The sequence below is a fragment of the Haliotis rufescens genome, unplaced genomic scaffold, assembly GCF_023055435.1.
Source record: "Haliotis rufescens isolate VD_foot unplaced genomic scaffold, xgHalRufe1.0.p SCAF_26, whole genome shotgun sequence".
NCBI classification, from domain to species: Eukaryota; Metazoa; Mollusca; class Gastropoda; order Lepetellida; family Haliotidae; genus Haliotis; species Haliotis rufescens.
In genome coordinates this window covers 6,596,003-6,610,584 of record NW_025963957.1, presented here as the reverse complement: position 1 = coordinate 6,610,584, position 14,582 = coordinate 6,596,003, and the positions used below count along the sequence as shown (strand labels likewise).

Below are 14,582 nucleotides of genomic sequence, written 5' to 3'. Positions count from 1 at the left end.
CCTAAACCATCGGTGTGCTTCAAATCAATATAAGCGACAGAAATCATTTCCATAATCATAAGAATTTTTTATTTAAAGAAGTGTCCCTCTATATATTAAGCATATGTTCCGTGTTGTTTTTCAGGTGGACAATTGACTTACCTTTGCATGTGTTGTTGATGGGTGTCACCGGTGGGCAGGATACTCTCACCTTTCGCGAACATCTAGTTTGATAGTGATTCATGAACACATACTCACGATAAAATCAGAATCCTGTAATGAATTCTGCTTTTAGCAGAGATTTTTTATGAAATGGAAATGTTTTTTTGTGGTTTTTATTCAAACAAATGGTGGTGATACCAGGTGTTCGTGGATCGATACTTATAATGTCAATCACTGGACTCGATTACTTACATTTAGTGAGTGAGTATGGTTCTACGCCGCTTTTAGCAATATTCCAGCAATATCATGGCGGGGGACACCAGAAATGGGCTTCACACATTGTACTCATGTCGGGAATCAAACCCGGGTCTTCGACGCGACGAGCGAACGCTTTAACCACTAGGCTACCCGACCGCCCCCGATTACTTACAGACCAGCCTCATATAGCTTGAATATAGCCGAGAGCGGCGTAAACAAACGAACACCACGTTAAGGTGGTTGTGGTAGCTGCGGGTACTGTATCCCCTTATCCGTTCATAGTTTAATATCATTGTTGTTTTTCTGTGTCTCACTGCTGTGGGCGACGAGTCGTCCCGTGAGCGGAATTAAATAACCAACAAAACACAATATGTTTAAAACATCCACAGTTAACATGGAACAGTCACAAAAGTTATATGTGGGATAACACTTTCTTTGTAAAGTACAGATCCTAGTACTTTGGGGGTTTGAGTCCCATCCGGGATTCGAGCCCACACTGTCAGAGGGGTACACAAAGTACGTGATCTAGACTACCAGTTGTCAGACTTTCATTTGTGTGGAAGCATCGGTGCCTGAGTGGGTTAGATCGCTTTCTCTGTGTGCTGGCGATTAGGTGCCTCACTCTGGCAGTGTGGGTCCGAATCACGGACTCAACTCCAAAAAGTACGAGAATCTGTACTTTAAAAAGAAACATTTGTTACATTTGAGAACTTTCTAAATGTCATTGTGTGTTCATTACATGGAACATGCGTATTAATCACCATGGAAACAACACTACCAAGTTGTATATTGTGTCAAAATTTAACCAAATCTCCAGTTAAAGCGGATCGTGCCTGAGAGTGAGCAGTTCATCTTTGCCTGGATCGTCCCCTCAACTGGGATCCTGTACAAGGACATCTCTGTCCTCTAAAGGCGTGCATCAGGACATTCCCCGCTAATGGGCGTCCCCCATTATAACGCTTCTCTCTGTAGATTGGTTTACGATTACGTTTGTTACTTTTGCCGAATGTTATGTATAGGATAAAACACGTCCGAGGGTTGTTATGATATTTAAAACCCGCACCCCGAGGGATTTTCCGAGGGAAAGGGTTTTCAATATCATAACAACCCGAGGGGAAGTGTTTTATCTTACTAATAAACCGATTTTGAACCTTAAATTATCCCCAAACTAAATTTCAACCCATTATAAGCGTACAATAAAGCACGTCCAAGGGTTCTTATCACATTTAAAACACGCATACCAAGGATAACGGTTTTACATATCATAAAACCCCGAGGGGAAGTGTTTTATCTAACTTATGAACCGACAAAAAGAAACTTAAAACAACATTTATCAACAATTTTTATGTTTCGAACATACTTTCCATGAACCTTAGGAAACGGGCGTAAAATAGCCATGTGGTACCCTCACTGGGCTACAGATATGAAGGTTGCGAGTTCGATCCTCGGGAATATAAAGAAAACATTTGTCATTTGATTTTACATTTCATTACATGCTACAACCTGAACGGAAGTTATATTAATTAATAAAATACCCAGGATATTATAACACATTATATAGCAAATATGTCTTAAATATCTTATAAAATCCCGGGGATATTACAACGTCCCCGTTTATGAGATTTAACCCGACTGGAGAACAATAGGATGACGTCACCGGAGGTTTATAATGTCATGCAACGACTGCAAATTCATTTGAAACTGACACCGATAGTCGTTGCAGTCGTTGAATGACAATAACATTCGGCAAAAGTATCAAACGTAACTGTTTATCTTCTAATTGTAAACCAATAGTGACTGTGTTCCGCCATCTGATTGGTCAGCCTACCTCGTCGATTATCATGACAAATCCACATAAGCCTCTTAACTGCGTATGAATAAATGAACGGTACTATTTCTCACGACAAGCCAAAATGTCGGAAGATAATGTTTCCCAGTCAGAAAATTTGGGAACCAAGGAGGAAGTTTTCGGTCTTGACCTGGATGTCCATACTGGAAGAATTGCCGAATGATGATGTCAAGTATTTCAGGAGTAATTCACGCCCATCGGCGTCGGTTTCAAATGATGTTGCAGTCGTTGGATGACAATACTTTTCGGCAAAAGTAACGATTGTTATTATTTATCTTCTTGGTGTGTTTCCAGCTGTGATGTTCACCCGTAAGCAATTTCAGTTGTGCTCATCTCCGTTTTCTAACAAATACCTTCAGAGAAAGGGTTTACTTTCTACAGGTTCTTCTCCTCCCTACGAAGATAACCATAGGTGCTTCCTGATTTAGCGTGTGACTTGTTGTGTTGATTCGTGCCTTGAGTTTGGGAGGTGTTTCTGTTGGTCTTAACCCAGCTTCACATACACGTTTTATTCTAACTTAACTACAGTAAATTACGTTTATAACGAACACGTTCATAACGAACTTATTTTTTAGTCCCGACCATTTGTTGTATAAATGCTGTATATATGCTTATAACGAACTAAAGTTAGTGGTCCCTTCGAGTTCGTTATAACCGTAGTTTACTGTACATCAATAGCAATAAATATAATAACAAGAGTTTGTTTCTTTGTAGTTTAACGCCGCATTCATCATTATTCCAGCTTTTTGACGACAGTGTGTGAATAATCGAATCTGTACCAGACAATCCAGAGATTTGACATCATGATCATCGATGTCCGCAATTGGGACACGATGACATGCATCAACCAAGTCAGCGAGCATGACCACCCGATCCCATTAGTCGCCTCTGAGGACAAGCATAGTCGCCTCACGACAAACATGGGTTGCTGAAGACCTATTCTACCCCGGATCTTCACGGGTCCTATTATGTGTAGTAGTAGCACCAGTGCCCTTTCCAAAATAGAATAGCAACCAAGGTGCCCTTAAAAGACGTGTTGCCTGACACTTTCAAGTCTGGCAACGCTGGTTTTCGAAAACTAGATTCCAAGCTTTCCAACCATACCATATACATCTTGATATATCTTCGGTACACCTGTTCCAAATATTGACACAAGATTCACCCGTCTATAGCTGTAAGGAATCCTACTGGTGGACTACCTCCCGAAAGGTCAGACCATGACTGCGCCTTGGAACTCATTGAACATCTTCCGTATTCAGATTTAGCACCGTCAGATTTCCACCCCTTACCAAACTTGTAGAAAGAAGTGCCTGGCAAGCATTATTCAAATGATTATGACGTTATTGCTTTCACGAAACCAGGAGGAAGCCTTCTAAACCAGTGGGATTCGGGCGCTCCAGCATCCTTGTCAGAACCGTGTGGGCCTCAGAGGGGAGTATGTTGAAAAATATTTGGCAACCCACTCCATCAACGTTGTCCATCATAGTTAGACTCGGAACCTTTCCCCCACTCCTCGTATGTCCACCTGTCAAAATAACGATCTTAGGAATAACCGAGTTGATAAATACAGAATACTAAACGATGTATTACCCTCTCCCTCGCTCGAGAATTAGAAGAAGACTGACACTCATTTCGTAAAACCAGTATGACACAAATGCTCGTGTATTAATCTCTTTGTAATCCAGTGTAGTCTTGTAGTCTTGTGATATGTCTGGCATAGGCAATACTTGGTTTGGGAGAAACGAGAACAAAACGAATTGTTTAAAATAATTAGATAAGTACTGCTGCGTGTTAGGCTTCGCTTCTTTAAGAAGACATCACTAGAATATGACGTTCTCACCTATGTTATACTTTCAATGATACAAACTCATATAAACACAGCCGTTTTTCGAGAGGCAACGCGGTGCCGTTTTCGTCAATGCATTTGGTGCCGTTTTCGGTTCGCAGCGGTTTGACGCGGTGCTGATTCGGCTATAAACCCAACCACCACGTGACCACCTTGCATGGAACTCATTCTTTGTTGAGCGAGCGTCAGCACCGGACGCGTGGCATTTTCAAATGTAAGTCTCGTTGCCTTCTCGTTGATGTCTTTTCAAATAAGTACCGCAATGTATTTTTGGAGACTCTCAAAAGTACAATTGCATTGTTTTCTATCACAGGTACTTTTAGGAACAGAAGTTTAGGTTCTTGTTGCATGTTTTGGTCAAATTTGTGCCATATCGGTATTTAGGGCTAGGGCATTGATTTTTAGATCTTGCTTTGTCGGAGTCATCCATTCAATATCTCCTTTAATATTCCCTGTCATGTAGATGTACTGACTATGTAGAACTTGCATGTCTCAACACCTGCTCTGAATGGCACCACTGGCTGCCTGAGAAACGGTGAAAACTTGTGTTGCAATGCGATAAGAAAAATGAATTTGCCTGTGTCAATTGTATGACTTGTATTATATATCCTACTATAGCCAATTATACTTCTGTTGCTCAATCTTGACTGAACATGGGTTGTCACATAATAATTTTAACATAAAGCATGTGACATGTTCTATTTATAGAACACATGATCCCATGCACATCATGAACTTTGCTCCAGAAGCCTGAAATAAGTCTTCCTTACTTTTGGATTCAAATATCTCTGACGTTATGTTCCGAGATTAGGACTTAGCTCCAGTCCTGTAATTCTTGCCCAACTGCCCAATAGATCAGGTAGCGTAAGGACCAGGAGACATTTGCCCTTTTCAAGGGTTTTGTTTTATGTTATCATTAGGACTAGTGGACTAAAGCTATTAGTTTCTAGCTCTGGCACAGTCGGGAAGTTACTTAGTTTTAGAAATTGCTACTTTCAGGAGTATTTTGCTACCTCGCCAGTGGTGATTCAGGCACCAGACCCAGTGTCAGAACGTCTTGCTTCCTGGAAGGACCAATTAAACATGCAGACTGTATATCTGCTGGAGTGAAGGTCAAGTGAGATGAGGTTGACTGTGAAACATGTATGTCAGTTGACTCTTTATTTCTATAAGACAACAAACAAATTTTCAAACAGATTTCAAGTGGAATCTTAATTTCAGGCCTACAGACGGAAGATGGTAGCACCACCAGGTTCCGCCAGTAGTACCAGCAACTCGGACAGTGGTCTAGGGAAGAACAGGGCTCCACACATTTGGGCGTTATATGGACATCTTTAAAAGTATGTCACATACAAGAGGACATTCATTACACACAAGGCAGAACAGTTTGAGCAGGCTGAAACATTTCCCAGCCTTTTTGGGTGATAAGATATTTACAACACAGAACTGTCTTTACACCATCTTCCACAAATCGAACAGAAGAACTTTCATAATTGCCATCAATATGATCAACAAAGACCCGTTTGTGTTCCCTGTGCAAAGATGTCCTTGGCCTAGGAGATATGCCGGCCCCATACAGGGGAAACACTGCAATGTGGAGGTGTTCTCGGGCATCAAGATGTTCCAACAGCAAGACTCACAAACAGGTGAATATCATGTCAGATTTCTTCCAGTGAGTTTGCTTAAAAATGCAATAACTGAGGTCATGGAGAGGAAGTATTTTATGAGATTGACACCATGGATTATAGTACTGTTGGTAGAAATTACAATGAAATGTTTACTCTTTTGTTTTGTCCCAATTTGGATATGTACAGATTGTGATGATGATGGCGATCACAAGTGTCCAAGTTGCTGCATCATTGATTGTCTGTTGTATCATGTGGCACCCCGATCGTGTGGCACCCCCATCATGTCACACACCCATCATTTCTCACCCCCATCATGTCGCACCCCCATCATTTCTCAACCCCATCATGTCACACCCCCATCATGTCGCATTCCCATCATGTCACCCCCCCCCCCCATCATGTCGCATTCCCATCATGTCACACACCCGTCATGTCGCATTCCCATCATGTCGCACCCCCATCATTTCTCACCCCCATCATGTTGCACCCCCATCATGTCACACCCCCATCATGTCGCATTCCCATCATGTCACACACCCCTCATGTCGCATTCCCATCATGTCACACACCTGTCATGTCGCATCCCCATTATGTCGCACCCCGGTCATGTCACCCCCCCCATCATGTCACACCCCCCATCATGTCACACACCCGTCATGTCACCCCCCCCCCTCATCATGTCGCATCCCCATCATGTCACACACCCGTCATGTCCCACCCCCATCATGTCGCAACCCCTTCATGACGCACCCCCGTCATGTCGCATCCCCGTCATGTCACACCCCCATCATGTCGCATCCCCTTCATGACGCACCCCCATCATGTCGCACCCCCGTCATGTCGCACCCCCTTCATGTCGCATCCCCGTCATGTCACACCCCCATTATGTCGCATCCCTATCATGTCGCAACCCCGTCATGTCACACCCCAATCATGTCACACCCCCATCATGTCGCACCCCCATCATGTTGCATCCCCTTCATACCGCACCCCCGTCATGTCCCACCCCCTTCATGACGCACCCCCATCATGTCGCATCCCCATCATGTCACACCCCCGTCATGTCGCACCCCCATCATGTCCCACCCCCATCATGTCAGACCCCCATCATGTCACACCCCAAACATGTCGCATCCCCATCATGTCACACCCCCATCATGTCGCATCCCCTTCATGACGCACCCCTGTCATGTCGCATCCCCTTCATGACGCACCCCCATCATGTCACACACCCGTCATGTCACACACCCGTCATGTCCCACCCCCATCATGTCGCATCCCCTTCATGACGCACCCCCATCATGTCGCACCCCCTTCATGTCGCACCCCCGTCATGTCCCACCCCCATCATGTCGCATCCCCTTCATGACGCACCCCCGTCATGTCGCATCACCGTCATGTCACACCCCCATCATGTCGCATCCCCTTCATGACGCACCCCCATCATGTCGCACCCCCTTCATGTCGCATCCCCGTCATGTCCCACCCCCTTCATGACGCACCCCCATCATGTCGCACCCCCGTCATGTCGCACCCCCATCATGTCACACCCCATCATGTCGCACCCCTGTCATGTCGACCCCCCATCATGTCGACCCCCCGTCATGTTGCATCCCCATCATGTCGCATCCCCATCATGATGCACCCGACCGCCTCCGTGGTCTTGTGGTAGTGCGTCCGCCCGGAGAGCGGAAGGTCCAGGGTTTGATCCCGGGCCGCGTCATACAAAAAGACGTGAAAAGATTGTACTTGTTGTTACCCTGTCTGGCGCTCGGCATTAAGGGGCTAAAACAAGGACTGGTCGGCTCGGAGTCAGTATACTGTGTCTGAGTGGGGTATTCATGTTAAACTGCAGCATGGTATCTCAGTGAGCTAGCACTATAAATCGGCATCAGTCCGGACTAGTACAAGCAGCCACACACACACATACACGTGCATGCACGTCGCTATATAAGTGCAATAATCTTGGACGCGACGTTAAACCCAATTTCACCTCACCTCACCTCACCTCATGACGCACCCCCTTCATGTCGCATCCCCATCATGTCGCAACCCCATCATGTCGCATCCCCATCATGTCGCATTCCCATCATGTCGCACCCCCCCCATCATGTCACATCCCAATCATGTCACACACCCATCATGTCGTATTCCCATCATGTCACCCCCCGTCATGTCGCATCCCCATCATGACGCACCCCTGTCATGTCGCACCCCCATCATGTCACCCCCCCCCCCCCCCGTCATGTCGCACCCCATCATGTCACACCCCCCCCCCCCGTCATGTCATACCCCTATCATGTCACACCCCCGTCATGTCACCCCTCCGTCATGTATCACCCCCATCATGTCACACCCCATCATGTCTCATCCCCATTATGTCGCACGCCCATCATGACAATTAGCTTGCTGCTGCATGAAAGAATTTTTTTTGGGTTTGTTGTTTAACGCCACACTCAGCAATATTCCAGCTATATGACGGCGGTCTGTATAAATAATCGAGTCTGGACCAGACAATCCAGTAATTGATATCATGTGCATCGATCCACTCAATTGGGATCGATGACAGTGCATCAACCAAGTCAGCGAGCCTGGCCACCTGATCCCGTTAGTCGCCTTTTACTGCAAGCATGGGTTGCTGAAGACCTATTCTACCCCGGATCTTCACGGGTCATTTACGGGTCATGAAATAAGTGATGACAAATAACTACATGCTTGTCGTAAACAGCGACTTCGGGGATTGGGTGGTCAGGCTCGCTGACTGAGTTGATGCATGTCTTCATATCCCAATTGTGTGGATCAATGCTCATGATGTAAATCACTGGATTGTCTGGTTCCGACTCAATTATTTACAGACCACCGCCATTTAACTGAACTGCGGTGTTCAACAACAAATAAAATCAAATTAAAAGCTTCATTTGTTTTATTCCCCCGGTTTGAAAAAGGAAATATTTATGTTTTAGCCATCACAAGAATGGGGTCACCAAGGTCATCCATTGGATGAAGATTTGGCAAAGACACATTCACGGTAAGACATATTGCCCAACAAATTGTAAACATTTGTTCGCAAAACAAAATATTGTCCTTCTGTGTCATGCTTGCGAAATGACATTATCGTATGTGTACAAGAAGACAGTGTTATCTCTTTTATTTCTTTAGTTGCTGATATCACTTCTGCTTAATGCATATGTTCATGTTTATACTGTTGGTATTCCAAGTTACCATACGTCCCATCAATCTTTGCTAGTTGTAAGGGGTGACTAACAGGATCAGATGGTCAGGCTCGGTGACTTGGTTGATACATGTCATTGTACCCAAATGGTGTGGATTGTTGTTCACAATATCAATCGCTGGATTGTTTGGTCCAGACTTTATTATTTACAGCCTGCTTTCATATAGCTGGAAAATTGCTGAGTGTTACGTTATTACTGCAAACAAAACAAAAACAAAAATCTTGTCTCTCTCACTCGTTTCCTTGTGTTTGTTGTGTATATGACGGCGACCTGAGTGAGTGAGTGAGTTGGGTTTAGCGCTACTTTGAACGGTATTCCAGTTATATCGCGGCGTGTCAGCTTGATGTGGGAGGAAAGCCCGAAGTGATGCAGGTCACAGACGTTTTCCACTTTGGTGACACCTACAAGCACGGTTTTGGGGCTGACAAACCTAGAAACATAATCGGGGCGAACCCGAATTGGAATCCACGATCATAGGTTTCTGGCATGCCCAAGGGACACAACTCTGCATAGCAAATGGCAGTGCCTTAGACCCCTTGGATACCCGTGCCCACAACAGCAACATGAAAGTCCAGTTTGGACGAGAGAATCCAGTGATTGACATCATGAGCATCAATCCATACAATTGGGGTACGATGACATGTATCAACCGAGTCACTGAGCCTGACCACCTGATCCCTTCAGTCGCCTTGTAATTTGCTCACTCACTCACCTTGTAATTTGCTCACTCACTCACTCACTGATTCACTCACTCACTTCCTGCTTCCATGCTGCAGAGGCTGGTGGCTACAGTCTGAAGTAGAATGAGATGCCATCTTCCTGACGCGGTGGAGGAAACGGAAGAAAGAAGCCAAGAAGACCTAAACTTGCCCATCCTGACGCCACAAGGTTGACGGTACCATAGTCTACTAAATTGTGCTGAGGACGATGAAATCCAGTGATGGTAGCCCTCATGAATTAGTATTTGAGGGCTATAATTATGACCCAATTCTCAATGCTTCAGTTTCGCTACAAACCTGGATATAACTGACAGAAAATGTAAACATATTAAACATGTCAGTCATGTTCACGCAGGACTAGCTACAAACTCGCAGGACTAGCTACAAACTCGGAGGAGCAGTTAAATAAGGTTTACACTAGTCGTCAAGTGTGTCTTAGAGAGGCTCCTAGACCGTAAACAGAAGCTTGAACTGAAGTGTGAGATCTGTTAAAGGATAGTTCAAGCTTCAATAAAATTCATGTAGTATGTCATACTTTGTCCAGAAGAAATCAGTAAAAGTAGAGCTCAAAATTCTGTTCAGTAATGTGGTCCATTAAGGCGTTTTCTTTTTGTTGGTGGGATGTCCGTGGTAGAGTGTCTGCCGATGGTTCGATCCCCGGCCACGTAATACCAAAAGATGTTAAATGATGGTACTTGTTACCCTGTCTGGCGCTCGGCATTAAGGGGCTAAAACAAGGAGTCAGCATACTTTTTCTGAGTTGGGTATTCATGTTAAACTGTGACGTGGTATCTCAGTGGGGTAGCACTATAAAATTGGCATTAGCCGGACTAGTACAAGCAGACACACTCGCATGACTCTGTTAGTGCAATCATCTTAACGTGACGTTAAACCCAATTTCACCTCAACACATTTTGTTGGTGGCAAATTAAATTCATTGTCCAATAAAATGTTGGGTATAATTTATGAGAGCACCAAAAAGCATTTTTGTGAAGAATATAGTTATTCTAATCAGATTTAGATTTTGTTTGAGGAATAAGATTTTATCATGTGCTGACACACTTTGAAAACGCATATTTGAATTTTGCAATATTAGCAATATGGTCACAGAAATGAAATTATGTTCTGTGTATTTAGGCATGAGATAATGAACAACAATGTCGGTAATACGGGCTCGAATTTCAAAGTGTTTTGAGATGTGACTGGCAAAATTGTTTTAATTGTGAGTTAAAGTTCATTATGCGTTTGTTTTGGTATGTTATAGATTTTTTAATTTTTTTAAAAGTGGAAAAATAATTATTGCCTTTTCCTTATTTTCCAAATATATTCCAACAAATAATTTGTTTTGTTCAGCACTGATGTTTCATTTGAGAAGTTTTTGCACTGCCGTGTACTTGTAAAGACGAAGTTTGTTAATGTGAATGATGTGTAGTAAGCTGGCAGATCAGAGAAGTGGCATAGAACTCCACTCACTCACTCACTCACTCACTATAGGGAAGTCATCCCTCAGTGTGGAGGCATGGGTGGCCCTGTCGTCTAAGGCGCCGCAATTCGCTGTGCAGAGTTGCGTCCCTTGGGCACGGCAGGAACCTATGTTTCTAGGTTTGTCAGCACCATACCCGTGCTTGTGGGTTTCACGGAAGTGGTAAACGTCTGAGACCTGCATCACTTCGGGCTTTCCTCCCACTTTAAGCTGACACACCGCGATATAACTGGAATACTTTTAAAAGCGGCGTTAAACCTCACTCACTCACTCACTCACTCACTCACTCACTCACTCACTCACTCACTCACTCACTCACTCACTCAGTGTATCTATCTACAAAAGATCAGCATGTAATTTAGCAGGTCAGTTTAACATTTATGAATATATTTCACACAAATAAGATTTATGGAAACATGATGTTAAGGTTTCAAAGGAAGCCTGTCTTGTCAATGATATGACCCTCTTGATCATGTTAGTCATAGCACAGATGTGTTGTTAAATTAGCCATTGTAGTACATATCTGTACACCTAGTGCTTATTGCAACACCTAAAGCAACTGTAAAACAATGTGGTGAAACAAAGCAGGGATGTTTACAATGTCTGCAAATGTTTTACATTGATATGTATTATATTGTTCCTCATTAACACAGACCATTGCAGGACCTGCCCTGTAGAACACACGACTATGAGAGTCTATCATGCATGGCTTGTGTACAGACTTGTGTATAAGCTGTCTATGTCGGCATCATATCTGCAACTAAACAGAAATTGTTTGATAGGCATGGATAACAACTTCTTTAATACTTTAAAAAGCCTTGTTTCGGTATAGATTGCTTATTACAGTATTTAAGAAGTTATCCATTAAATTGTGTCTACCTTGTCAACTAAACCGAAGCATGGAAATATCACTGCACTGGTCACTTTGTGGATGACATCGGCAAGTCTCCCCACACAGATACAGGTCTGTGATTCCATTTAACAGATTAATAACTGAATAATGAAAACTACTTTAGAAAATATAACAAAGAATATGACCCTTTGTAACTAACTTATTCTTAAGGGCCGGAGTGCAAACTGAAGAAAACCCCAAGGGTTTCTAATTACTCCCATTGGCTACTCCTCAGCAGTGTAGATTTTATCTGCCCATGAGTGACAGAACTCTAACGGTTTTGCTGCTTGGTGGGAGCCTGGCGAGGTCAAAGGTTAAGCATGGAATTTACTACAAGAATAAACATGTGCCTTGTAGTAAATCCTGTATCCAACTACACTTTCTCTACAAATTCAAAAGAAAAAAGACAGAATCATTTGATAACCATATATGAAATTTTACTGATTCATGAATGTACATATTTTCAAAAATGAGTTCTAAGACAAAAATAATATTCACAAAAAGTTTCTCACACTCTCACTCATACTCAACCACTCACTCACTCACTCACTCACTCACCCACTTAGTGTGTCAAGTATCCGCAACAGGGAGGAGGTGCCCAACATAAATGTCAAGGTTTCCTCGAAAGATCATCCATTATTCATTTACACATTTTAATTCATGGCAAAGTACCAAGGTACTTATATATATTGTTTACAACCAACAAATATGTGTGTCATTACAGGCGCTCTCTTCATCATTTAATTGAACTTTAAGCACAATTGTTAAAGTTCTTTTGATCTTTCTAACTTTACAACAGATAAGCTTGTAAGGGTAATTGAGAGTACATTATTAACAATAACATCAATATAATACTACATAAACAATGAAGAAACACAATTATTGAAAGGGCGTATTCCACATACCGATGCAAACAAAACAAATACATAGTCGTAGCATCAATTCCAGGTATGTCCCAAATATGGTTTATTGGGTGGATTTGGTAGCCATGTCCGAACTAGTATTATAACACAATCTGGCATCAGGTCACGTTTGTGTCAGGTTCCATTCCATACCAAGTGATGTCTGTTCACGTCTTTCTAATGCCTGTCTCTTTCTCTCTTGATAACGTGCATCCCTCCATACACCTCGGTGAAGAAGCCTGGTCCAAAATCTCTTATGATGTCCCTTTCTTAGTTCAGAATTATGAACATTGTCTTGAAGGATGTCTTCTTCCCACCACATTTGCTTATTACTAGAGTCCGTTATGCATGGTTTGCAGTAAAGTCATAAACAAATCAGCAATTATAAGTGTCAGCAAGAGAAAATATGTTATCTGTCTATCAGTTGGCAAGAAGTAATTGGTTCAGGTCAAAATAATCTGCCTAAATATCTGCTCCATACATTGCCCCTGTAATTGTAGGAGACAGATTTGTAATTCTTCTTCCTGCGACATCTCTGTGCACACGGATTCCTTGAATGCCACTCGGAAGTGAAGCTCCTATCAACATTTTTATTTCAGTGACAAACAGCTAATTGAGACTTCATGTCATACACTCTGTCAGAAAATGAGATTCTTTTATCTTGAAAAATATTCATAACATTATTGAAACTTTCAACAAAGAATGTATCTTTGGCCAACTTGAAGTGATCTGGGTACTTGAAAATGACTGAATTTGTAATGACTCCTTTCAATAATGAGATGGATTTCTTGCTTGTGAGCACGACACGTGATGGTTCATAGTTTGGATCTTTCTTGCATCTAGATGAAGGATTGCAGTCTGAATGATTGTTCTTGTAATGTTCGATCACATTTAAGAGGGAAGATCTCAGATAATCACTGTCACCATAACAATTCCGAATGGCATGATGAAAGTGAGTTGTGACAGGTTGTACTTTGTCAGACAGCTGCTCATGCCAGGTACTGCCATGCTTATATTTTGGCCCAGGGGATACAGCAGAAAGAGATTTTGCTACCGATTTTACACCATGCCATGTGTCGTTTTGGTTAATTGTAGTTCCACTGTCCCGAATGAATTTATTAACAGATAAATTTCTGTCATGTGTGTGGACTTTAACACGGACATCATTCTCTTCTAGGTAATCATAGATTTGTCCAGTTCCAATCTTTTCATGTCTCCGAGAGACAGGATCGATCTGTTTAGTGATATGTGGGCATGCTAACACCTTGTGTGTGTGGTCACCAATGGCCACAACACTAGTGTCCTTGGCATTTTTCCGCCAGCCATGCCGAGCATCTGTCATGATATTTATGCCATCTAAATCTTCATAACCAGCGACTTCTTCTAACAATGCCGTTTCACACGAATCCCTATACCCTGTCTGAACACAGTTCTTATGGGTGGTGCTGTCCTTCTGTATACTTCCGTGAGAGATTACCAATCCCTGCAGCTGAACAGAACCTCGTGTTCTGGACTTGTAACATGCCACAGCTGTGAGAAGCATGTCCAATCTTCTCATTCACCAGGAATTTGTTGTCTGGGAGGTAGGGTGATGATGCCAGACAATACGTTTTGTAGACTATCTGTATCCA

At 43.0% G+C, this 14,582-nt stretch overlaps 1 protein-coding gene across 1 annotated transcript; it reads left to right on the top strand.

Annotated features, from left to right (window-relative positions):
* Positions 1-6,479: 6,479 nt before the first annotated feature.
* LOC125383674 (protein TRACHEARY ELEMENT DIFFERENTIATION-RELATED 7A-like) lies at positions 6,480-6,899 on the top strand. The gene has a single exon (XM_048402377.1). The coding sequence runs from the start codon at positions 6,480-6,482 to the stop codon at positions 6,897-6,899; it is 420 nt and encodes a 139-aa protein (XP_048258334.1).
* Positions 6,900-14,582: the final 7,683 nt, after the last annotated feature.